Raw genomic sequence first — 27,334 nt, 5'->3', positions numbered from 1 at the left:
GGTTTCGCTTCGGCGGGTCGGTGTGGACTTGTTGGGCCGAAGGGCCTGTTTCCACACTGTAAGTCTAATCTAATCTAAACTCATTGCATCCCTAACCAAACTGTTTTAGTCCAGCTACAAAACTGGCATCTACCTGACAATATAAAACATTGCTCAGGTATATTTTGTGAACAAAATGCAAGACAGATCCAATCTAACCAATTACTGCCCCTTCAGTCTACTTTCAATCATCAGTAAAGTGATGGAAATGGTCTTCAACAGGACGATCAAGAAGCACTTGGTCAGCAATAAGCTGCTCACTGACACCCAGTTTGGGTTCTGCCAGGATCACACAGTTCCTTACCTCGTTACACCCTCTGTTCAAAAATGGCCAAAAGAGCTGAATTTCAGAGGTGAGGAGAGAGTGACAGCCTTTGACATCAAGGTCACATTTGACTTAATGTGGCACCAAGGAGTCCTATCAAAACTGGAGTCAGTGGAAATCAGAGAGAAAACTCTTTAGTAGTTGGACTGTTACCTGCACATAGGAAGATGCTTGTAGATGTTGAAGAACAGTCATCTCAGCTCCAGGGCATCTCTGCAGGATTCCTCAGGGAAGTTCTTAGCTAACCATTTTCAGCTGTTTCATCAATAATCATCCCTCCATCATGAGGTCAGAAGTGGGGATGTTCACTGAATATTCAGGACTGGCAGTTAAACATCCAACGATTTTCAACTTATCGAAAAGACAGGGAGGTGGGCAGAGGGGGTGGGGTTGCCTTGTTAGTTAAGAACAAAATTAAATCTATGGCACTGAACGACATAGCGTCAGATGATGTGGAGTCTGTGTGGGTGGAATTGAGGAACCACAAAGGCAAAAAAACCATAATGGGAGTTATGTACAAACCTCCTAACAGTGGTCAGGACCGGGGGCGCAATATGTACCAGGAAATAAAGAAGGCATGTCAGAAAGGCATGGTGATCATGGGAGACTTCAATGTGGTAGAGTTCAGTCTGTAGTTTGAAAGAGAGAAGGCAAAATCGGATGTAATGGTATTACAGTTAAATAAAGGTAGTTATGATGGCATGAGAGAGGAACTGACAAAAATAGACTGGAAGCAGAACCTAGCGGGGAAGACAGTACAGCAAAAATGGCAGGAGTTTGTGGGTATAATTGAGGACACTGTACAGAGGTTCATCCCCAACAAAAGAAAGATTATCTGGGGAGGGATAAGACAGCCATGCCTGACAAAGGAAGTCAGGAAATGTATTAAAGAAAAAGAGAGATCCTATAAAGTGGCCAAGAGCAGTGGGAAATCAAAAGATTGGGAAGACTACAAAAACAAACAGAGGATAACAAAGAGATACATAAGGAAGGAGAGGATCAAATATGAAGGTAGGCTAGCCAGTAATATTAGAAATGATAGTAAAAGTTTCTTTCAAAATATAAGAAACAAACAACAGACAAAAGTAGGCATTGGGCCACTTCAAACTTGAAATCCTAGTAATGGGAGATAAGGAAATAGCAGGAGAACTTAACAAGTACTTTACATCAGTCTTCACAGTGGAAGACATGAGTAATATCCCAACAATTAAAGGGAGTCAGGGGGCTGAGTTGAGTATGGCTGCCATTACAAAAGAGAAAGTGCTAGAAAAGCTAAAAGGTCTTAAAATTGATAAATCTCCTGGCCCCGATGGGATACATCCTAGAGTTCTGAGGGAGGTGGCTGAGGAAATAGCAGAGGCATTGGTTGAGATCTTTCAAAAGTCACTGGAGTCAGGGAAAGTCCCGGATGATTGGAAGATCGCTGTTATAACCCCTTGTTCAAGAAAAGATCAAGACAAAAGATGGAAAATTATAGGCCAATTAGCCTAACCTCAGTTGTTGGTAAAATTCTAGAATCCATCATTAAGGATGAGGTTTCTAAATTCTTGGAAGAGCAGAGTCGGATTAGAACAAGTCAACATGGATTTAGTAAGGGGAGGTTGTGCCTGACAAACCTGTTGGAATTCTTTGAAGAGGTGACAAGTAGGTTAGTCCAGGGAAACCCAGTGGACATGGTCTATCTAAACTTCCAAAAGGCCTTTGATAAGGTGCCACACGGGAGGCTGCTGAGCAAGGTGAGGGCCCATGGTGTTCGAGGTGGTATGGATTGAGGATTGGCTGTCTGACAGAAGGCAGAGAGTTGGGATGAAAGATCTTTTTTTGGAATGGCAGCCGGTGACAAGCAGTGTCCCGCAGGGTCCAGAGTCCACAGCTGTTCATGTTATATATTAATGATCTGGATGAATGAACTGGGGGCATTCTAGCGAAGTTTGCCGATGATACAAAGTTAGGTGGACAGGCAGGTAGTACTGAGGAAGTGGGGAGGCTACAGAAGGATCTAGACAGTTTGGGAGAGTGGTCCAGGAAATGGCTGATGGAATTCAACGTGAGCAAATGCGAGGTCTTGCACTTTGGAAAAAGAATACAAGCATGTACTACTTTCTAAATGGTGAGAAAATTCGTAAAGCCAAAGTACAAAGGGATCTGGGAGTGCTAGTCGAGGATTCTCTAAAGGTAAGCATGCAGGTTGAGTCCGTGATTAAGAAAGCTAATGCAATGTTGTCATTTATCTCAAGAGGGTTGGAATATAAAAGCACCGTTGTGCTACTGAGACTTTATAAAGCTCTGGTTAGGCCCCATTTGGAGTACTGTGTCCAGTTTTGGTCCCCACACCTCAGGAAGGACATACTGGCACTGGAGCGTGTCCAGCGGAGATTCACACGGATGATCCCTGGAATGGTAGGTCTAACATACGAGGGACGGCTGAGGATCCTGGGATTGTATTCATTGGAGTTTAGAAGATTAAGGGGAGATCTAATAGAAACTTACAAGATAATACATGGCTTGGAAAGGGTGGACGCTAGGAAATTGCTTCCATTAGGCGAGGAGACTAGGACCCGTGGACACAGCCTTAGAATTAGAGGGGGTCAATTCAGAACAGAAATGCGGAGACATTTTTCAGCCAGAGAGTGGTGGGCCTGTGCAATGCATTGCCGCAGAGTGTAGTGAAGGGCAGGACGCTAAATGTCTTCAAGACAGAGATTGATAAATTCTTGATGTCACAAGGAATTAAGGGCTACAGGGAGAATGCGGGTAAGTGGAGTTGAAATGCCCATCAGCCATGATTGAATGGCGGAATGGACTCGATTGGCCGAATGGCCTTACTTCCACTCCTATGTCTTATGGTGTTATGGTCTTATTGCACAGTATTCAACACAATTCACACCTTCTCAAATATTGAAGCAGTCCACGGTCAACTGCAGCAAGACCCAACAACAGTTTACTATTTACAAGATAGACTATCAAAATTCACCAAGACTCCTTAAGACACCTTCTAAACCCACAACCTCTAGCATGTAAAAGGACAAGGGCAGCAGATACATGGGAACATCACCACTACAAATTCCCCTGCAAGCTGCTCTCCATCCTGACTTGGAAATGAATTGCCCCATTCCTTCAGTGTCGCTGGGTCAAAATCCTGGAGTTCCTTCCTAATGGTATTGTGGATGTACCTACGCAAATGGAGAGTTTCAGGAAAGCAGTTCACTACCACAACCTTCTTAAGGGCAAATAGGGATGGGCAGTAAATGTTGACACAGCCAATGATGTTCATATCCCGTAAATTAATAAAAAACAAAGCTGTGGCTTTTTTTTTGCAGGTGGAGAATGTCTTTATAATAATCATCTCTTATACTGAAAGTCAGTTTGGGCATTGCTGAAAAAGACAGTTTGTCAAAGCATTTGTCTTGTACTCCTCAGAGCAATTCACAAGAATACTAATTCTTATGAAAATAACTTGTATAAACTTGGAATACTGAAGATTTGGTGATTTTATAAAAATATTTTTCTTTTCACCAATATTGTTCCAGAGCTAACCCATTAAACAAACTGAATTCCATGGCTCTAACACACGTTCATCAGTTTTATTTATTCCTCTATTTTCTCTAAATCCTGTCCAAATATGCAACTATCTAGCTGGGCTAAGAAGCAGAACAGAGACATATTGGGCAGAGTGAGTAGTAAAAGTTACCTTCTTAAATAGATAGCTGTGTTTCACGGATTGTCTGTAATATCTTCCAGCCCTGGAATCCTCTGGATACCCAGCACTCCTCCAATTCTGGTCTCTTGTCCATCCACATTTTGTGGTGCTCAGCTATTGAAAGCTGTTTCTTCAAGTACCTTGCACCTAATCTCTGGAATCCTTTTCTCTGCCATTCAACTTTCCTTGTCTTCTTTAAGACTCCCCTAAAACCTGCTGCTTTGCTGAAACATTTGTTCACTTGACCTAATATCTCTCCATGTAAGTCAGTGTCAAAGGTTGTTAAATAATGTTTTTATGAAGTCCCTTCGGATGTTTCACCAAGTTAAAGGTACTATGTAATATTAATTTTTTTGGCAGTAGTTTAACATGATGATATGGAATTTTGTTCACCAAGTGGCCATTTAGCCTGATTCTTTTGAATGAAACCTTGTAGAGAGGGAAGGGAGAAAAGTAATTAGATTTTTACATTCTGCTTGGACATTCATTAGGTTCATTGAGCTAATTGTAATGAAAATTATTTGCTTCAGCTTTTGGCTGCATTATCAGATTGTAAAAACAGAAAATTATGCAGATAAACTAACTCCAAAAACATCTGAATGAGTCATAGAGTCAAAGAGTTCAGCATGGAAACAGACCCTTCGGTCCTTTCCATCCAAGCTGACCAGATATCCCAACCCAATCTAGTCCCACTAGCCAGCTCCCGGCCCATATCTGTCCAAACCATTCCTATTCATATACCCACCCAAATGCCTTTTAAATGTTGCAATTGTACCAGCCTCCACCATTTCCTCTGGCAGCTCATTCCATATACGTATCACCCTCTTCATGAAAAAGTTGCCCTTTTATATCTTTTCCCCTCTCATCCTAAACCTATGCCTCTAGTTCTGGACTCCCCCACTCCAGGAAAAAGACTTTGTCTATTTATCCTACCCATGCTCCTCATGATTTTGTAAACCTCTATAAGGTTACCTCTCAGCCTCCGACGCTCCAAGGAAAACAGCCCCAGCCTGTTCAGCCTGCCCCGATAGCTCAAATCCTCCAAATCTGGCAACATCCTTGTAAATCTTTTCTGAACTCTTTCAAGTTTCACAACATCTTTCGAGTAGAAAAGAGACTAGAATTGCACGCAATATTCCAACAGTGGCCTAAACAATTTCCTGTACAGCCGCAACATGACCTCCCAACTCCTGCACTCAATACTCTGTCCAATAAAGGAAAGCATACCTTCTTTACTATTCACGACTCCAGTTTCAAGGAGCTATGAACCTCCACTCCAAGGTGTCTTTACTCAGCAACACTCCCTAGGTCCTTACCATTAAGTGTATAAGTCCTCTTAAGATTTGCTTTCCCAAAATGCAGCACCTTGCATTTATCTGAATTAAACTCTATCTGCCACTTCTCAGCCCATTGGCTCATCTGATCAAGATCCCATTGTAATCTGAGGTAACCTTCTTCGCTGTCCACTATACCTCCAATTTGGGTGTCATCTGCAAACTTAGTAACTATACTTCTTATGCTCCCATCCAAATCTTTTATATAAATGATGAAAAGTTGTGGTCCCAGCACCGATCCTTGTGGCACTCCACTAGTCACAGGCCTCCAGTCTGAAAAACAACCCTCCACCACCACCTCTACCTTTGAGCCAGGTCTGTATCTAAATGGCTAGTTCTCCCTGTTTTCTATGAGATCTAACCTTGCTAACCAGTCTCCCGTGGAACCTTGTCGAACACCTTACAGAAGTACATATAGATCACATCTACTGCTCTGCCCTCATCAATCCTCTTTGTTACTTCTTCAAAAAATGCAATGAAGTTTGTGAGACATGATTTCCCAATCACAAAGCCATGTTGACTATCCCTAATCAGTTTATGTCTTGGCTAAATAAGCATTAGAATTGGACATAAGATGAAATGAGATCCTCTTTTCAGGTGTGACGTAACTTAGGAATGACAACAATCTGTTTCAAAGAGTCTCTAATGTTTTAGTAGCATGTAAATAGATTACTTTTAAAGCTTGAAAGAAGTGAAGTAGATGATTTGAAATATCATCTAATGCATCTGAAAGTCAAGAAATGGACAAAACAGTTCCACAGTAAAAAAAGGGCAACATGAAATGACAATGGAAAGGAACGTGCGAGTGAAGATTCTGAAGTCAGACTAGAGGGGACAAAATATTGATAATACACTAAGGCAAATTCTGTAAATTCAGAGGAAATATGTAGTTAAAGAAATGGAGCTACAAAATTCTGCTCAAAGTTGAACTTGATTGGAACAGTATTAGAATCAAAGATATCAAGGTTAGTATGTGAATGAGAGACTGAGACCCACAGGGAAATTTGTACTTCTTCAGGGTGAAGCAGTTTGGGAAGACAGTGGTGTTACTGGACTAATGATCTAGAGATCCAAGCCAATGCACTGGGGAGATGGAATACTTCAGTTAGTAGAATATAAATTAGAGGAAAAGTTCAGGAAATTATCAATAATTGTTGTTAAAAAAAAAACACTTTGTTCACTAATGTCTTTTAGGGAAGGAAGTCTTTTGTCCTTTACCTGGTCTAGCCTTCATGTAACTTTAGCAATGTAGTTAGCCTTCATGTATTACTTTTAAGAAAATGTTTGCAAAGGCATCATGCATTACTGATGACATATGCGGAAGAATTTAGGGTTATTACCTTTGGTGCAGTGCTGCATGGAATTATTGAGAACTAAGGTACTGAGGTCAGTGCAGACCTGATACACTGGGGCCAGAAAGGCATAACATGACCTCTGCATCTAAAATATGTACACCCTATTCTTAACCTACTTATTGGTCTGAATCATTTTCTGTTATGGACATAATATATACTGATGGACATAAAATTGATACACTGAAGCTTGCATACATGAAAAGTAGCTGTAATGCATGGCAAAATCTTTTATCGTGATGTAAAGCAATCTAATCTGAGAGATCAGGGCACTTCTGTTTTCAGGAAAGCACCATGCTCTTCCTATTTACCAAAGAGGCCACTGGACATACATTCATTTTCCTCTGACATTGTGAGAGGTTCAGCAACAGGGACACCTTCAGCTCCCGAAAAGTCTTTTAATCTTCTCCAAACCCTTCTCGTGGGAATTTCTTCAATGCATATTGGTATCGCTGAGCTGCTTCCTTTACTTTTCCTTTCTGATCAAAGGAGAGGAGAAAACATTGTTAGAAACAATTTTAGGCTTTACTAAAATACCAACTTCAATAAAATATATTTTGAGGCTTCTTAACTAGGAAGTTGAAATTAAAAGTAATTAGATTAGATTACTTTGGGATTGAAATCAGATTTTGGGGATTAATTAGAATCATGATTTGAGATTAATTGGGGTAAAATCTCAGGACTAACTAGAAGATATATTGGGATCTCTTCAAGGCTTACTTACAGGCCCTTCTCCCCATTGAGCACCAGGACCCACAACCCATTGAGTGTCAGGCCCCACATTCCAGTGAGCATCAGGCCCCACACCCCAGTGAATGTCAGGCCCCATACCCCAATGAGCGCCAGGCCCCATATCCAAGTGAGTGTCAGGCCCCATACCCCAGTGCCAGGCCCCACACCCCAGTGAGTGTCAGGCCCCACACCCCAGTATTAGGCCCCACACCCCAGTGAGTGTCAGGCACCACACCCCAGTATCAGGTTACATACCCCTGTGCACGTCAGGCCCCACACCCAGTGAGTGTCAGGCCACACACCCCAGTGAGCGTCAGGCCCTGCACCCCAGTGTCACACCCCACACCCCAGTGTCAGGTCCCACTCCTCAGTGAGTGTAAGGCCCCACATCTTGTGTCAGGCCCCACACCCCAGTGAGTGTCAGGCCCCACACCCCAGTATCAGGTCGCACACCCCAGTGAGTGTCAAGCCACACACCCCAGTATTAGGCCCCACACCCCAGTGTCAGGCCCCACACCCCAGTAAACGTCAGGTCCCATACCCCAGTGAGTGTCAGGCCCCACACCCCAGTGCACGTCAGGCCCCATATCCAGTGAGTGTCAGGCCTCACACCCCAGTGTCAGGCCCCACATCCAGTGAGTGTCAGGCCGCACACCCCAGTGAACGTCAGGCCCCACAATCTAGTGTCAGGCCCCACATCCCAGTGAGCATCAGGTCCCACACCCAGTGAGTGTCAGGCCTCACCTCCCAGTGTCAGGCCCCACACCCGAGTATCAGGCCCCACACCGCAGTGGGCGTCAGGCCCCACACCCCAATGAGTGTCAGGCCCTACACCCTAGTGAGTGTCAGGCCCTACACCCCAGTAAGTGTCAGGCCCTACACCCCAGTATCAGGCCCCACACCCCAGTGAGTGTCAGGCCCCATAGCCCAGTGAGTGTCAGGCCCCATAGCCCAGTGAGTGTCAGGCCCCAAACCCCAGTGTCAGCCTCTACAGCCCAGTGAGTGTCAGGCCCCACACCCCAGTGAGCGTCAGGCCCCACATCCCAGTGAGTGTCAGGCCTCACACCCCAGTGTCAGTCAGGTCCCATACCCCAGTGAGTGTCAGGACCCACACCCCAGTGAGTGTCAGGACCCACACCCCAGTGAGCGTCAGGTTTCCAAGTGGGAAATGTAGAAAACTTTCTACTGAAATATGAAGAATCTATGGGTAATATCACAGGATGTGTCACTTCAAATTGTTGACAGAAAAACAGAAAATCAATGTTGTGGGATATAGATAAATTAATGTTACTTCTGCAACCATAATTGCTGATGCAAGGTAAATAAACTCACACCAGTGTGTAATTGTTTTGGCTGGGGGCTGAGTCGGCGGGATTGGGAGCTGTGTGGAGGAAATGCGTGATTGTTTTTTGTATTAGCTAAAAATATATGCAAGAAAGAAATGGGACTACAAAACAATGGTAGATAAGATGCTGTGAAGAGAGGCAGTTAAACTAGATATGCATGTATAAACAATAGGTATAAACATCTGTTTCCCACTTTTACAGAAACACAGGAACAAACCCCAATTAAAAGAATCTTAATGATAAGATGCTGAGAGGGGCGGCACAGATGGAGGGAGTAGATAATGGTAAGCAAAGGATGGGATGAGGTCAACGGCCTTGTGAGGCCAGGAATAAGCATTTTGTCACAGACAAGGCCGGATAAGGCAAAAGATAAACAGGAGTAATAGGTATCGGTCTTAGGGAAGTGGAGGATGTAAACAGGGGGGGAACAATGAAATTTTTAAAAATATAGAAACCAAACTATATAAATATCGAGTATTTGTTGAATTCAGTGTGTTTTGTCCCTGCCTTGTGGAATAAGTGTGAAATAAATAACACTACTGATTCAGATCTTGTCTCGGACTGAAATTATTGAAGTGAGTGAGCTTTGTTTCTCACAAAGTCATTCATAATCTCAGCTCTTGTTTTAAGCTTCACCGTTTTGGAAGATCCTCACCAATAGCAATTCAGAAACTGCAAGTGGAAAAATACCAGAAAGATTTTGTTTGAGTCCTTCAACCACTGACCTTTAGGTAACCCCCCTGTAAGTGGGCCCCTCCTCAGCAGCCAGCTACAAATAGTCAGAATTGGAGTTCTGTCCTCATTGCTCGATAGCCACAGCTCCGAGATGAAGCAGCTAAAGGAAGAACTGCAGAGTGAGTCATTCTGGAGAGCTCTCACTGCCGAATTCCTGGGTACTGCAGCCTTTGTATTCTCCAGCGTGGGCTGTACTCTGCCCTGGGCTGGAAACAGCCCTAGCACTCTACAGATAGCTTTGGGCTTTGGTCTAGGAGTGACCACTGTCTCTGTTTTCACACAGGGAGTGAGTGGGGGCCAGCTCAACCCTGCTGTCAGCTTTGCTTTGTTCCTCAGTCTGCGAATTAGTCCATTTCGGGCTGTACTGTACATGGCTATGCAAGTGCTGGGGGCAATCACAGCGTGCGCCCTACTCTATGCACTTACACCGCAAGATATCCGTGGAGAGCTGGGACTCAACAAGGTAAGTGAGCAGCCATAGATAAGGTGATACACATGTTCCCACATACTGACAGATCTTATCACTTATCAGCTCCCAGTTCCAACTCTCAAATTGAACTTGGAATAGCCCTGAAACCCAACTCCTAACACTAATTAGTAGCAGCTCAGAAACTTAACTAATAACAATTCCCTAACTTAGCTCGTGACAGCTCTAACCCGTCCAACTAGTCACAGTTCCCTACCAGAACTTGTGGTAGTTCCCAATAAGAAGTCGAGACAGCACTCAAAAGTAACTGATAATTGCTCTCATCTCCAAACAATACCAGCTCCAATGTGAAATGAAGAACTTACAAGATCATAAGACGTGGGAGCAGAAATAGACCATTTGGCCCATTGAGTCTGCTCAATGGGATCATGGCTGATCTGATCATTCCTTTTTTCACTCTTAACCCCATGACCTTTATTTCCTTAATGATCAGACCTCTGTTTACATCAGTTTTGATTTAATGACCTAGTTTCAACAGCCTCCTGTAGGAAAGAATGCCACTCATTGCCAACTAGAAATCTAACGAGTAAAAGCTCTTTTCCCCAGACAAGTAACTGTTCTCATTAGTAACGAGTATCAGCTCTTGATCCCAATTAGTAACAGCTCTGATTACCTAAGAGTAACTGTTTTGATCCCTGTTCTCAATCCCAACTAGTCACAGCTCTCAACTCCAATTCATGATAAGCCCTGCAAAGAAAGGAGACTGACTGTCCAGAATCTGGGGTGCAATGTTAAAAGACAGTGGCACAGTGGTTAGCACTGCTGCCTCACAACACCAGTGATCCGGGTTCACTTCCTGCCTCAGGTGACTGACTGTGTGGAGTTTGTACATTCCCCCCTTGTCTGTGTGGGTTTCCTTCGGGTGCTCTTTCCTCCCACAGTCCAAAAAATGTGCAGGTTAGGTGAATTGGCCATGCTAAATTGTCCGTAGTGTTAGGTGTAGGGGAATGGACCTGGGTGGGTGGCAGGTCGGTGTGGACTTGTTGAGCTGAAGGGCCTGTTTCCACACTGTAAGTAATCTAAACATGGTGACTGTCATTCAGCAGAGCACAAAGGCTGAGGGAAGAGGGAGAGCCATACGGACAGAGAGGGAAGAGAATGGATTGGCAGTTGTTTTACTGATAAAAACCAAGTTTTAGTGCTCAAAGTGTTTCTGCTAAAAACATTGTTGAATCACAGAATGATAGGCTACCAATTAAGGCCAGTTGGCTCATTTTAGCTGTGCTATGTGGTTGGGTTATCTAATTAATCACATAATCTTCTTCTCCAAAAGTCTGTAATTTTGTCCTTCGAAGTATTTAACCTGGTTTTCATTTAAATATAACTTTTATATCTGCTTTCACTGTGTTAGAGAGTGCATTCCTGATTACTTTTTAGATTAGACTTACAGTGTGGAAACAGGCCCTTCGGCCCAACAAGTCCACACCGACCCGCCGAAGCGCAACCCACCCATACCCCTACATTTACCCCTTACCTAACACTACGGGCAATTTAGCTTGGCCAATTCACCTGACCCGCACATCTTTGGACTGTGGGAGGAAACCGGAGCACCCGGAGGAAACCCACGCAGACACGGGGAGAACGTGCAAACTCCACACAGTCAGTCGCCTGAGTCGGGAATTGAACCCGGGTCTACAGGCGCTGTGAGGCAGCAGTGCTAACCACTGTGCCACCGTGCCGCCCACCACTTGTTGAGTAAAATGTGTTTCCTTAAGATTGGTTCCTCTGACAATCACCTGACAGACATTTCTTCTGTCACTGGGAAAATATTTTGCATGTTTACCCTATCAAAACTGTTCATGGTTTTAAATACCACAACAAAACCTGTTCCATGAGGAGACTATTCCAGGTTTCTGTGGTATTCCATAGAATGGACCCCTCTTCTTCCTGGTTACCAATCCAATCAATCTTCTGTACACTGTCTCCAAATATTGACATTACCTCTAAATATGTGGTGGTCTGAATTGCAACCCATATTCCAGCTGAGATCTGATCACTTTTCGGTTGAATTTTCCCCTCCCTGTGTGATAAGAGTAGTGACTACATCGGGTGAAAATGAGTAAATCAGATTCTCCAGTTCAAGAATAACAATAGATAGAACAATACAGCGCAGAACAGGCCCTTCAGCCCTCGATGTTCCGCCAACCCGTGAACTATTTTCAGCTCATCCCCCTACACTATCCTATCATCATCCATGTGCTTATCCAAGGATTGTTTAAATCTCCCTAATGTGGCTGAGTTAACTACATTGGCCCACCCCTTACCACTCTCTGAGTAAAGAACCTGCCTCTAACGTTTGTCTTAAATCTATTACCCTTCAATTTGTAGTTAAACCGCCTCATACAAGCTGACGTCATCATCCTAGCAAAAAGACTTTCACTGTCTACACTATCTAATCCTCTGATCATCTTGTATCAAATCCCCTCTTAGCCTTCTTCTTTCCAATGAGAACAGACACAAGTCTCTCAGCCTTTCCTCATAAGACCTTCCCTCCAGACCAGGCAACATCCTGGTAAATCTCCTCTTCTTTCCAATGCTTCCACATCCTTCCCGAAATATGGGGACCAGATTGTACACAATATTCCAAGTGTGGTCACACCAGCGTTTTGTATAGTTGCAGCATAATATTGTGGGTCCGGAACGCAATCCCTCTACAAATGAAACCTAACACACTGTTTGGCCTCTTAATAACACTATCAACATGGGTGGCAAGTTTCAGGGATCTATATACATGTACTCCATGATCTCGCTGCACATCCACACTCCCAAGAATCTTTCCATTGACCCAGTACTCTGCCTTCCTATTATTCTTCTCAAAGCGTATCACCTCACATTTAGCTGCATTGATCTCCATTTGCCACCTCTCAGCCCAATCCTGCAATTTATCCAAGTCCCCTCCTGCAACCTGTAACACTGTTCCACACTGTCCACTACTCCACCAACGTTAGTATCATCTGCAAATTTACTAATCCAGGCTGAATATTTTCCATCAACCACCACTCGCTGCCTTCTTTCAGAAAGCCAGTTTCTAATTCAAACTGCTAACTCACCCTCAATCCTATCCCTCTGCATTATCTCCAATAGCCTACAATGTGGAACTTTATCAAAGGCTTTACTGAAGTCCATACCACGTCAACTGCCTTACCCTCATCTACATGTTTGGTCACCTTCTCAAAACATTCATTGAGGTTTGTGAGACACGACCTGCCTTTGACAAAACTATGTTGACTATCTGAAATCAAATTGTTGCTTGCTAGATGATTATAAATGTCATTTCTTATAATCCTTTCCAAAACCTTTCCTACAACAGAAGTAAGGCTCACTAGTCTATAATTACCTGTGTCATCTCTACTGCCCTTCTTGAACAAGGGCACAACATTTGCAATCCTCCAGTCCTCTGGTACTAAACTTGTAGACAATGATGACTCAAATATCAAATCCAAAGGCTCTGCTATCTCCTCCCTAGCTTCCCAGAGAATCCTCAGATAAATCCCATCCGGCCCAGGGGACTTGTCTACTTTCACTCCTTCTGGAATTGATAGCACCTATTCATAACTAATCTTGATCTTTTCTAGTCTAATATCTCATACCTCATTCTTCTCCTCTATAATATTCTCCTTTTCCTGAGTGAAAACTGATGAGAAATGTTCATTAGTACCTCTCCGATCTCCACAGGGTCCACACTCAACTTCCCACTTCTGGCTTTGACTGGCCCTATTCTTACCTTAATCATCCTTTTATTCCTCTCAAACCTATTATTCTATTTGTTAAAGACTGCTCGTGTCCTCTTTTTGCTCTTCTTAACTCTCTCTTTAAATCCTTCCTAGCTGATCTGTAACTCTCCATCACCTCATCTGAACCATCTTGTCTCATCAAAACATAAGCCTCCTTCTTCTGCTTAACAAGAGATGCAATTTCTGTAGTAAACTATGCTTTCCTTATCTTATCGCTTCCTCCCTGCCTGACAGGGACACACCTATCAAGGACACGCAATATCTGTTCCTTAAGCCAGCTCCATATTTCCATTGTCTGCATCCCTCACATTTTGCTACCCCATTCTGTGCATCCTAATTCTTGCCTAATCGCATTATAATTGCCCTTGCCCCATCGGTAACTCTTGACCTGTGGCATGTACCTATCCCTTTCCATCGCTAAGCTAAACATAACTGAATTATGGTCACTCACTCCAAAGTACTCACCTACAACTAAATCAAACACCTGGCCTGGTTCATTACCAAGCACTAGATACAGTATGGCCTCCCTTCTTGTCGGCCTTTGACATACTGTGTCAAGAAACCCTCCTGTACACATTGGGCAAAAACTGATCCATCTGACTTACTAGAGTTATGGCATTTCCAGTCAATGTTGGGGAAGTTAAAGTCCCCCATAATGACCGCCCTATTCCTGTCAATCCTACCCAGAATAATTTTGCCAATCCTCTCTTCCACTCCCTGGAATTCTGTGGAGTCCTATAAAAAACTCCAAGTGGTGTGACCTCTCCTCTCCTGTTTCTAACCTCAGCCCAGACTACCTCATGAGACGAGTCCTTATCAAAAGTTCTCTCAGCCACCGTTATGCTATCCTTGACTAACAAGGCGATGCCTCCCCCTCTTTTACTGCCTTGCCTGTTCTTAATGGAAGATCTATACTCTGGAACCTACAACATCCATTCCTCACCCTGCTCTATCCATGTCTCCGAAATGGCCACAACACCGAAGTCCCAGGTACCTATTCATGCTGCAAGCTCACCTGCCTTATTTCGGATACTTCTGGCATTGAAGTTGACACACTTCAAACCACTTCGCTGTCTGCCAGCACATTCCTGTGACCCTGAAATCCTGTCCCTGTCCTCCCTACTCTCATCCTCCTGTGCACTGTAACTGCACCTCTGGTTCCCATCCCCCTACTGAGCTAGTTTAAACCCACTCGAATAGCACCAGCAAATTTCCCACCCAGGATAAAACCCCTCTGGTTCAAGTGAAGACCGTTCTGTTTGTACAGGTCCCACCTTCCCCAGAATGAGCCCCAATTATCCAAGAACCTGAAACCCTCCCTCCTGCACCAACCTTGCAGCCTCGTGTTTAGCTGATATCTCTCTCTCTATTCCTTGCCTCGCTATCACATGCCACGGGTAACAAACCTATTCTAGCTCTCAGCTTCCACCCTAGCTCCCTGAAATTCTGCCTTACATCCCTATCCCTCTTTCTACCTATGTCGTTGGTACCTACATGGACAATGACTTGAGGCTGCTCATCGTCTCCCTTCAGGATCCCAAAGATACAATCCAAGACATCACGGACCCTGGCACCTGGGAGGCAACACACCAACCGCGAGTCTCGTTCGTTCCCAACAAACCTTCTATCTGACCTTCTAACTATTGAGTCCCCAGTGACCAACATTCTCCTCCTTTCCCTCCTTCCCTTCTGTGCAACAGGGACAGGCTCTGTGCCAGAGATCTGGGCCCCACTCCATACCCTTGGTAAGTCATCCTCCTCAACAGTATCCAAAACAGTATACATGCTTTTTCAGGGGAACGACCACAGGGGATACTGCCACTGACTGTTTTAGAACATAGAACATAGAAACGTATAGCACAGAACAGGCGCTTAGGCCCACAATGTTGTGCCAAGACTTAATCCTAATGTAAAATATAGTAACTTAACCTACGCATTCCTCAACTCACTGCTATCTATGTGCATGTCCAGCAGTCGCCAATGTCTGCTTCCACCACAACCACTGGCAACGCATTCCATGCATTCATAACTCTCTGTGTAAAGTACCTACCTCTGATGTCTCCGTTATACCTTCCTCCGAATATCTTCAAACTATGACTTCTCGTACCAGTCAATCCAGCCCTGGGGAATAGTCTCTGGCTACTGACTCTATCTATTCCTCTCATTATTTTATACACCTCGATCATGTCTCCGCCTCCTGCTTCTCTCCAGAGGGAGAAGTCCGAGTTTATTCAACCTCTCTTCATAAGGCAAGCCCTCCAGTCCAGGCAGCATCCTGGTAAACCTTCTTTGCACCCTCTCCAAATCCTCTGTATCTTTCCTATAGTACGGCAACCAGAACTGGACACAATATTCCAAGTGTGGTCTCACCAGGGACTTGTAGAGCTGCAGCAAAACCTTGCGGCTCTTAAACTCGATATCCCTGTTAATGAAACCCAAAATGCTTTCTTAACAACCCTATCCACTTGGGCAGCAACTTTGAGGGATCTATGTACTTGCACACCCAGATCCCTCTGTTCCTCCACACTGCCAAGAATCCTGTCTTTAATCCTATATTCAGCATTCAAGTTCGACCTTCCAAAATGCATCACTTCACATTTATCCAGTTGACCTCCATCTGCCATTTCTCAGCCCAGCTCTGCATCCTGTCTATGTTGCACTGCAACCTGCAGTAGCCCTCTATACTATCAACGATGCCTTCAACCTTTGTGTCATCTGCAAATTTACTAACCCACCCCTCAACTTCCTCATCCAAGTCATTTATAAAAACTACAAAGAGCAGAGAACCAAGAACAGTGCCCTGTGAGACCCCACTCAACATTGAGCTCCAGGCAGAATACTTTCCATTTACAACCACTCTCTGCCTTCTGTCAGCCAGCCAATTCTGAATCCAGATAGCCAAACCTCCCTGTATCCCATACTTCCTGACTTTATGAATGAGCCTACCATGGGGAACTCTATCAAATGCCTTGCTGAAATCCATATACACCACATCCACTGCTCGACCATTGTCGACCTGTCTTGACACCTCCTCAGAGAACTCCCCCTTCGAACAGTCACCCAGCTTTCAACGTGCCTAGGAGTAACTACTTCCCTGAAACTTTTATCTATTACAGCCTCTACCTCCCGAATGATTTGAAGTTCATTCAGCTCTCGCTCCAGTTCCCTAACACAGTCTTGGAGGAGTGGGAGTTGGGTGCACTTTCTGCAGATGTACTTGGATGGGACATGAATGGCGTCCCTCACCTCAAACATCATGCAAGAGGAACATTGCTGTCCCTGCACTGCCATCTCTGCTAGTCCCCTTATCACAAAGTAAATAAGAAGAGACGCTTACCTGTTGTGTCCTGGTCTTTAAGGTTAGAGGAGGTGGTTGGGTCAGAGGCCCTACAAAGGTAGGGTCTCGGGTTTAGAAAACACTGACTTATATAGGTGGATGGAAGTAAAAATAAGAAGTCCCTCCTTTCCCAGAAACCTTTGTTCTCTGATTTCAAACTTAAAAGCTCAAATCCGTGACTCACCGCTCCTGGCAGGCCCCTGTCCCAAGCTCCTGCCCTTCGAGTTGTGCTGCCGCTGAAAAACAGAAATAACTCACGAATTTCCCCTCAAACCTGAAATGGCAAGGTCAGAATCACCCCTTTAAGTGGTGATGTTCCATGTATTTGCATCTCAGTAAAACACAAGTCATCATATTAGCATTGTCCCTCCAATTTTCCTTTCCTCCATCAAGAAGCTCAACAGTGCAAAAACTCGACAGCTAAAACAGAGCTGGTTATTTGTCCCACCAGGAGCTGTTGCAGCTGATAGAATGCCCATGTGGACTTATCCAAGGGCAAGGCCAGAAATGACAGGCCCTGCAGCTGCTGCTGGCCCAGGTACAGTGGCTGTGTTCCAGTCTTCAACCACAAACTGGGCTTGGGGCCTTCAAGAACACTGGGTCTATTGCTTACTGGGCCCTGATGTAACCCCACAGCCATTCAAATTTTTTTTACATGGAACTGCTTCTTCTGCACGGAAGCCTCTGTGATCTATGGACTTAATTCTTCCTGGACCTTTCATCCTCACAACTCGGCTTCAGCAATCACTAAACTGACCACTTCACCATGCCTGCTCTCAGAACAGCACAGGCACCTCTTCAGTGCTTCAGCCATTTCCTTTGCAGCTAAGGGGTATGATTAGTTTTTAAGTGCACGTGATATACCTGTATGCTGCCAGCCTCTGCACTTTAGCCTGCTTTTCAGAGACAGAGACAAAGAGAGAGAGAAGCAGCTTCTAGTGGTAGGGAGCATTTATCAGTAAATGTGTTAGACAGAGGTGTAGTCCTGTTCTCTACTTCCTCCCCCTCCCCACCCCGCCCCAGGTCAGTCAAAGCAAAATGCTCAGAGACACAGAGTAGTTTTACCTCCTTCATCTTTATTCCGTGCCGTAGAGGGAGAGAGAACGATCACCCATTAGCACAGAGACATGAGTTCATCTGGAACAGCAGTTTTGCAATGAACTATATAATCATTTCACAGGGAGGAGCATTGAGTGACCATTATGATCAGCGAGTGTCAATAGTAAAGATTAAGCCATCTGCTGTTACACAATGAATAATTGACTTCACTTAATGAATACTTTTCACTTTGTTAAACTGACCTCACATACTGAGTGCTTCCATTATTGTTAAATGGCTCTACTTACTTTTCCACCTTGTTAACCCATTACTCTTGCCTGCATCCCATTGTTAACTGTAAGTTCTTATCGGGTCAGAGTCATGCTCAGCTGAACCTCTTGTTTCCCAAAACTCAGAACTTAACTCTTTCCCTGCCTGCTAAGGAGGACCTGAACCTCAAATCAACCCACCCCAGGAGACTCTAACCCCAGTTACTGCGGAGAGGGTTCAAACCACAATCACACCCACTCCAAAGAACTCTAACCCCAGTACTACACAGAAAGCTCGAACCTCAATCACACCCACCCCAATGGACTCGAACCCCAGTACCACGCAAAGGGGTCAAAACTCAACCAAACCCAGCCCAGGGGACTCGAACCCAAGTACCACGCAGAGGACTCAAACCTCAACCCAAACCCACCCAAGGGGACTCTAACCCCAGTATCACGCAGAGGATTCGAACCTCAATCTCACCCCCCACCCTCCCTGCACTGCAGCGCAGAGAACACGAACCTCTGCCTGCCATGCGCTTGTGAAACTGTGTCTCTCAGCTGAACTAATTACCGTTCGAGCAATCTGCAGAATAGAGAACGATCAAGCAAGGGGACCATCTCTGGCACATTGGTCCCTCTCAATATTCCTATGTTTAAAATCTTACCTTGTGGGCCTATCCATCTCAAAACACCAGTGTTCCAGGCGATTGCTGACACCATTCGATCATAACTATTTGTTTAGATCCTGCCGACTGCGCCAATATTGTCGTTCTCATTTCCCCCCTCAGTCGATGCAAAATGCACAGGCACATAGTATGGTTTTACCTCCTTCATCTTTATTCCGGGCCCTGGAGGGAGAGAGAACGATTGTCCATATGCACAGAGACATGAGCTCTCGGTCTTCTCTTTGGAACAGCAGACTTTTAATGAACTATATAATCATTTTAAAGGGAGGAGCATCCAGATAAGGCAACATACATATTAATTGAGTGACCATTATAATCAATGAATATCAATAGTAAAGATTAAGCCATCTGCTGTTGCACAATGAATAACGGACTTCACATAATGAATATTTTTCACCTTGTTAAACTGACTGCACACACTGAATGTTACCTCATCTTGTTAAATGGCTCTACATGATGACTGCTTTTCAATCTTATTAACCCATTACCCTTGCTTCCAGTACCCATTGTTAACTGTAAGTTCTTATCTGATCTGAGTCATGCTCAGCTGAACCTCTTGTTTCACAAAACTCAGAACTTAACTCTTTCCTTACCTGCTTAGGAGAATCCTACACATTCTCAGAGGATGGATATGTTGACCTATGGAACTGTGCTACATCAGCTTCAGACTTCAGCATATGCCAGCATCTTCCACAGCAAATTATAATGTATGAAGATCAAAGGATAAGGGTTAGTGGGGTGAGAGTGGACTAGTCAGTCAAAGGATTTGATCCTACCTGAGTCCAGGAATCCATGTCCTTGCAGCATGGACATAGGGCCACAGGCAATCCTGTAGATCAAGCGCACACTGTGCTGGGATTACAGAGAGGCCACGTGGGAGGTTATTGAGGAATAAGGGCCTTGGTCAGTAATGTGGATTAAATAATGGTCCGTGGAGTTCTAGACAAAGCAGGAAACTCGAGTCTGGGGGCAGCTCACCATGTTGGGGGGCAATTGCAGATGGAATTTGTGGGTGGCACGGTGGCAGGGGATGGCACGGTGGCACAGTGGTTAGCACTGCTGCCTCACAGCGTCAGGGACCTGGGTTCAATTCCCACCTCATGTGACTCTCTGTGTGGAGTTTGCACATTCTCCCCATGTCTGCGTGGGTTTCATCTGGTGCTCCAGTTTCTTCCCACAATCCAAAAAATGTGCAGGTTAGGTGAATTGGCCATGCTAAATTGCCCCTAGTGTTAGGTGAAGGGGTAAATGTAGGGGAAGGGGTCTGGGTGGGTTGCGCTTCAGCGGGTCGGTGTGGACTTGTTGGGCCAAAGGGCCTGTTTCCACACTGTAATCTAATCTAAAGAAAAGGTCTAAAGAATGTGACCTCGTCATGAACAGAAGGCTCTTGGGAGACCCAACAAGGTGGATTCAAACAGGTTACCCTCTAAATGGGGAGGAGGGGGAGACAACAAGGAAACACCTGATTAAGAGCTTATATTCAAAGCGTCAACTCTCCTGCTCCTCGGATGTTGCCTGGCCAGCTGAGCTTTTCCACCGCCACACTCTCTACAACACTATAAATGTGCTTTTCCAGCACCACACTTTTAGACTCTGATCTCCAGCATCTGCAGTCCTCACACTCTCCTAGCATTGTTGAGAGTCAACCGAAACAAAGGAGGCTGAAAAAAACATTGGGCCAGGAATAGCAACAGAAAAAAGCCTAGAAAGGATGGGAGGAAAAATATTCCTCACAGACAGAGCTTGCAAATCACTCACAAAAAAAGTGACCAATGGAAGTCAATTGCACAACAGCTTCACAACATGGTTACAACCCCAAGACAGTGAATGGAGTCAATTATTGTTTCTTTCTTTGGGAACAGAGTTACCAATTGTAAGGCAACTGCAGTCATCATGCCTCCAATGATTACATTTTGTGATCTACCTTCAACATGCATTTCTTCATGAGGTCAATAATCACTAAGGCTGGATTTATCATTAAAACCCCACTAGGTGGAGCATTGAGTGAACATGGGCAGCAACATAGCCTGTGCTACCCCACTGCAACAGCTGCTTATAACATTCATGACTCTGTCCATGTATTCACAAGAGAAGGTGGAGGGGGAAGTTGTGAAAGGATATATCCCTGACTGGAGATGTGCAACCAATGATGTTCCACAAGAAGCAGCACTGGGATTCATAGTGTTTGTAACATATGGTTGAAAATGTTCTTAAGTCCAATTCAAAAGTTTACAGGTGACATGAAACTTGGTGGAATTATGGATAATGAGAAAGGTTATCAAAGGATGCAACAGGATGTAGATCAGTTGGAAAGTTGGGCAGATTGAGTTTAATCCAGACAATTGAGTGAGGTGTTGAACTTTGGGAGATTAAATGCAAGAGGAAAGCATACAGTAAATGGCAGGGCCCTTAGGAGCATTGATATACAAAGGGATCTTAGGGTGTAACTCCATACATAGCTCCCTGAAAGGGGCAACACCAATGAATAAGGCTGTTGCAGTGGGGTAGCACAGGCTATGTTGCTGCCCATGTTCACTCAATGCTCCACCTAGTAGGGGTTTTAATGATAAATCCAGCCTTAGTGATTATTGACCTCATGAAGAAATGCATGTTGAAGGTAGATCACTAAATGTAATCATTGGAAGCATGATGAAGGTAAACAGCAAGTTTATCTTCACTGCTTGGAGCATTGAGTATAAAAGTTGGCAAATCATGTGGCAGCTACAAAAACTTTACTTAGATCGCACTTGGAGTATTGTGTGCAGTTCTGATCACCAGACTATAGGTAGGATGTGTAGGCTTTGGACAGCATGTAGAAGAACTGTACCAGGATGTTGCCTGAATTGGAGTGCACTTGCTATGAGAGTTTGAACAAAGAAGGATTGTTTTCAGTGGAGCATCGGAAGCTGAGGGGCGACCGGGCAGGGTGGGTACCTTCTTTCTTCTTCCCAGGGTGGAAATGTCAAATACTAGGGGGGCAGAGGTTTAGAGAGAGGGGTGAAAAGTTTAAAGAAGGCTCGCAAGACAATTCTTTACTCAGAGGGTGTGCTGCCAGTACAGGTGCGAGAAGCAGATACAATAACAATTTTCAACAAATGTTTTGGACAGACACATGAATAGGCAGAGAATAGAGGGATATGGATCATGTGCAGGCAGATGGATTTAGTTTAGAATGATATAATGGTCAGCACAGATATGGTGGGCCTAAGGGTCTGTTCCTGTGCTGGACTGTTCTATGTTCCATGAGACAAACTCATGAGCATCAGTACCTCACCGCTAATGTGAGCGGACACTTCGCCTCCCACTTTCCCTCTTCATTCAGCTCCCAGATCCTATTAGCTGCTTGATTCAACAATTCCCAGAAAGACCCATGACCTCAAAAACAATCACCTGTCTTTCTGAGAATATGAATGGCAAAGAAATACGAAACCAGAGATCCAATCCAATGCTGAGAATGTGCTTACAGAATAATGTATAAGCAAATAAAGAGATTATCTTTTCATTATTTGTTCATAGAATGTAGGCATCATTGGCATTCGTTCCTAATTGCCCTGGCAAAGATACTAGTGCATTGACTTCTTGAACCACTGGCACTCACAATACAGTTAGTTTCATGATTTTGATCAGGCGACACAGGAGGAAGGACAGTGTATTTCCAAGTCAAGATGGTGATTGGTTCAGAGGTGAGCTTGCAGCTGGTGGCGGTCCCATGTATTTGTTCCCTTGGCCTTCGTAGACAGGCAGGAGGCTGGGGGAACACAGCAAGGCAGGCAACATCAGGAGAGACAGGCAGGAGGCTGGGGGAACACAGGAAGCCAGGCAGCTTCAGGAGGGACAGGCAGGAGGCTGGGGGGAAAAAAGGAAGCCAGGCAGCTTCAGGAGGGACAGGCAGGAGGCTGGGGGACAACAGCAAGCCAGGCAGCATCAGGAGGGACAGGCAGGAGGCTGGGGGAGCACAGCAAGCCAGGCAGCATCAGGAGGGACAGGCAGGAGGCTGGAGGAACACAGCAAGCCAGGAAGTATCAGGAGGGACAGGCAGGAGGCTGGGGGAACACAGCAAGCCAGGCAGCTTCAGGAGGGACAGGCAGGAGGCTGAGGGAACACAGCAAGCCAGGCAGCATCAGGAGGGACAGGCAGGAGGCTGGGGGACAACAGCAAGCCAGGCAGCATCAGGAGGGACAGGCAGGAGGCTGAGGGAACACAGCAAGCCAGGCAGCATCAGGAGGGACAGGCAGGAGGCTGGGGGAGCACAGCAAGCCCGGCAGCATCAGGAGGGACAGGTAGGAGGCTGGGGGAGCACAGCAAGCCAGGCAGCATCAGGAGGGACAGGCAGGAGGCTGGGAGAACACAGCAAGCCAGGCAGCATCAGGAGGGACAGGCAAGAGGCTGGGAGAACACAGCAGGCCAGACAACATCAGGCGGGACAGGCAGGAAGCTGGAAGAACACAGCAAGCCAGGCAGCATCAGGAGGGACAGGCAGAAGGCTGGGTGAACACAACATACCCTTCTCAGGAAGTGGAGAAGGGTTATACCCAAACAATTGACTTCGCTATGTCTGATGCTCCTGACTTGCTGTATCCTTCCAGCCTTCTGCTTGTCTACCTTGGAATCCAGCATCTGCAGTTCGTTGTCCCTTGTCCTTAGAGTTGGTATAGGTCATGTGTTTGAAAGATGCCAGGGAAGGATCCTTGGTGAAATACTGCAGTGCACCTTTGTCACTGGTAAATGCTGCTGCCTCCCTGCATCAGTGGAGAGCGTGATTGTTAATGCAGAGAGGAAATGTTGCTAATCAAGTAAGCCTCTGGCCTGGATGGTGTTGAGCTTCTTGTCTGTTATAAAGTCGTGGCTCATAGAGTTCTACAGTATAGACAAGGCCCTTTTGCTTATCGAGACTGCACAGGTCAAAAACAATCTCCTAACTATTCTAATTCCACCTTCAGCACTTGACCAATAGGCATGTATGTCTTGACATTAGAAGTCCACATCGAAATACTTAGAATCATAGAGATATACATTATGGAAACAGACACTTTGGTCCAATCCGTCCATGCCAACCGGATATCCCAACTCAATCTAGTCCCACCTGCCAGCACCCAGCCCATATCCCTCAAAACCCTTCCTATTCATATACCCATCCAAATGTCTCTTAAATGTTGTAATTGTACCAGTCTCCACCACTTCCTCTGGCAGCTCATTCCATACACGTACCACTCTCTGTATGAAAAAATTGTCCCTTAGGCTCTTTTATATCTTTCCCCTCTCACAATAAACCTGTGCCCTCTTGTTCTGGTCTCCCCAACCCCAGGGAAAAGATTTTTGTCTATTTATCCTATCCATGCCCCTCATGATATTGTAAACCTCTATAAGGTCACCCTCCAGCTTTCAACACTCGAGGGAAAACAGCCCCATTCTGTTCAGCCTCTTCCTATAGCACAAATCCTCCAACCCTGGCAACATCCTTGTAAATCTTTTCTGAACCCTTTCAAGTTTCACAATATCTTTCCGATAGGAAGGAGACCAGAAGTGCACGCAATATTCCAACAGTGGCCTAACCAGTGTCCTGTACAGTCGCAATATTACCTCCAACTCCTGTACTCGATACTCCGACCAATAAAGGAAACCATACCAAATGCCCTCTTCACTATCCTATCTACCTGTGACTCCACTTTCAAGGAGCTATGAACCTGCACTTCAAGGTGTCTTTGTTCAGCAACACTCTCTAGGACCTTAGTCCATTGGCGCATCTGATTAAGATCCTGTTGTAATCTGAGGTAACCTTCTTCGCTGTCCACTACACCTCCAATTTTGGTGTCATCTGCAAGCTTACTAATTATACCTCTTATGCTCACATCCAAATTATTTATATAAATGATGAAAAGTAGTGGACCCAGCACCAATCCTTGTGGCACTCCACTGGTCACAGGCCTCCAGTCTGAAAAACAACCCTCTACCACCACCTTCTGTTTTCTGCCTTTGAGCCAGTTCTGTATCCAAATGGCTAGTTCCCCCTGTATTCCATGAGATCTAACCTCGCTAACCAGTCTCCCATGGGGAACCTTGTTGAACACTTTACTGAAGTCCATATAGATCACATTTACCGCTCTGCCCTCATGAATCCTCTTTGTTACTTCTTCAAAAAACTCAGAGCTGAAAATGTGTTGCTGGAAAAGCGCAGCAGGTCAGGCAGCATCCAAGGAACAGGAAATTCGACGTTTCGGGCATAAGCCCTTCATCAGGAATGGGGTTCCAGCATCTGCAGACTTCGCTTTCTCCTTCAAAAAACTCAATCAAGTTTGTGAGACATGATTTCCCACGCACAAAGCCATGTTGACTATCCCAAATCAGTCCTTGCTTTTCCAAATACATGTACATCCTGTCCCTCAGGATTCCCTCCAATAACATGCCCACCACTGACGTCAGGCTCACTGGTCTATAGTTCCCTGGCTTGTCCTTACCACCTCTGTTACCTGGGTTTCTGGTTCTACCATCTTTACAGGCTGTGAATTGCAGATTCCTGCAGTTGATTATTAAATCGCTGGAATTTGAAGTGAGAAAAAAAAATAGAATATCTGATTATTTAATTTTCTTTAAGGAAGGAAATCTACCATCTAACCAGTCTGGCCTACAATTTAATTACAGATCTTGTGATTGACACTTAACTACCTCTTGATCTTAACTACCCAGCATCTCGGCCAACTGTAACAAACCTCTGACTGCTATTACCTCAAGCAACTAGGGACAATAAATGCTAGTGACACACATAGACGCATCCAGTTCAAAAGAGGTCTTTCAGCATAACAAGTCTGGACCAACAAAAAAACCAATATCTATCTTCACTTATGGTGGTATAGTGGCTCAGTGTTTAGCACTGCTGCCTCACAGCACCAGGGACCTGGGTTCAATTCCAGCCACAGACTGTGTGGAGTTTACACATTCTCCCTCTGGGTGCTCCGGTTTCCTTCCACAGTCCAAAGATTTGTAATTTAGGGGGATTGGCCATGCTAAATTGTCCATAGTCTAGATTAGAGTGGTACTGGAAAAGCTCAGCAGTTCAGGGAGCATCCGAAGAGCAATAAAATCGACGTTTTGGGCAAAAGCTCTTCATCTTTACTGCTCCTCGGATGCTCCTTGAACTGCTGTGCTTTTCCAGCACCACTCTGATCTAGACTCTGGTTTCCAGTATCTGCAGTCATTGTTTTTACCTAACTTGTCCATAGTGTCTAGGGCTAGTCATGGGAAATGCAGGGTTACAGGCGTAAGGTAGGGGAATGAATCTGAGTGGGATGCTCTTGCAAGGGTTGGTGTGGGCCTGTTGGCCAAATGGCCTGTTTCCACACCATATGGATTTTATATTCTACACTAATTCCACTTTCCACTTGGCCAATAAGTTTTAATATTATGACATTCCAAGTGCTCATCCACATATCTTTAAAGTTTATGAGGCAGAAGTTGAAGCCACCATTACACACATGAAGACTGAAATCAATGCAGGAGAGACCTTCAAACTTGAAGGAGCACAGCTTAACCATCATCTCTGAAATAACTCTATCACCAAGACTCCTTTATTCATATGTGGAGAGTCCTGGACATTGATGCAGCTTCCTCAGAGCCAGCTCTCAGAGTGAACAGGATGTCTGACATTCCTATTCCTTTTTTTTGCTTTTTTTTTCACCTGTTTATTTATTTATTTTTCTTTCTCTAGTGAAGGGGGGATCCCATGTTACTTTTTTTTTATAATTAACCCCCGGACTACCGTCTAATTGCAGTAGTGCTTATTTTTCCCCAGCACCCATGGTGTGTGTGTGTGCAGGTGTGAGACACAGTGAGAGATACAAAGTGCACGAATCTTTATTCAATTTCCACCACCAGGAAGATAGGAAAACACCCGAATGGCCAGTGACATTCCTGTTCTTTTTTTTACTTTTTCTTTAACCCCCACACTACCGCCTAACTGCGGTAGTGTTTATGTTTTCCTTTCCTGTTTTTTTTTCTTTTTTTCTTTTTTTTATTTTTGTGATCAACTCTCTGGTTTATCTTCTTTTTTTTAATTAACCTCCACACTACCGCCTAACTGCGGTAGTGCTTATTTTTCCCCAGCACCCATAGTATGTGTGTGCAGGTGTGAGACACAGTGAGAGACACTAAGTGCACGAATCTTTATTCAATTTCCACCACCAGGAAGATAGGAAAACACCCGGGTGGCCAGTGACATTCCTG

The 27,334-nt window shown here is 44.8% G+C and overlaps 1 protein-coding gene across 1 annotated transcript in view; it reads left to right on the top strand.

Moving 5' to 3' along the window:
• The first annotated feature begins 9,654 nt into the window (after nt 1–9,654).
• The window catches only part of LOC132830741 (aquaporin FA-CHIP-like), a 30,013-nt gene continuing 12,333 nt past the window's right edge, over nt 9,655–27,334 (top strand). Inside the window, exon 1 of the mRNA XM_060848579.1 lies at nt 9,655–10,026. Coding sequence (XP_060704562.1) covers nt 9,655–10,026 — 372 coding nt within the window. The remainder of the gene's footprint in view (nt 10,027–27,334) is intronic.

The sequence above is a fragment of the Hemiscyllium ocellatum genome, chromosome 32 (assembly GCF_020745735.1).
Source record: "Hemiscyllium ocellatum isolate sHemOce1 chromosome 32, sHemOce1.pat.X.cur, whole genome shotgun sequence".
NCBI lineage: Eukaryota > Metazoa > Chordata > Chondrichthyes > Orectolobiformes > Hemiscylliidae > Hemiscyllium > Hemiscyllium ocellatum.
Note: the sequence above shows the minus strand (reverse complement) of the source record. Positions and strands in the feature narration are given on the sequence as shown.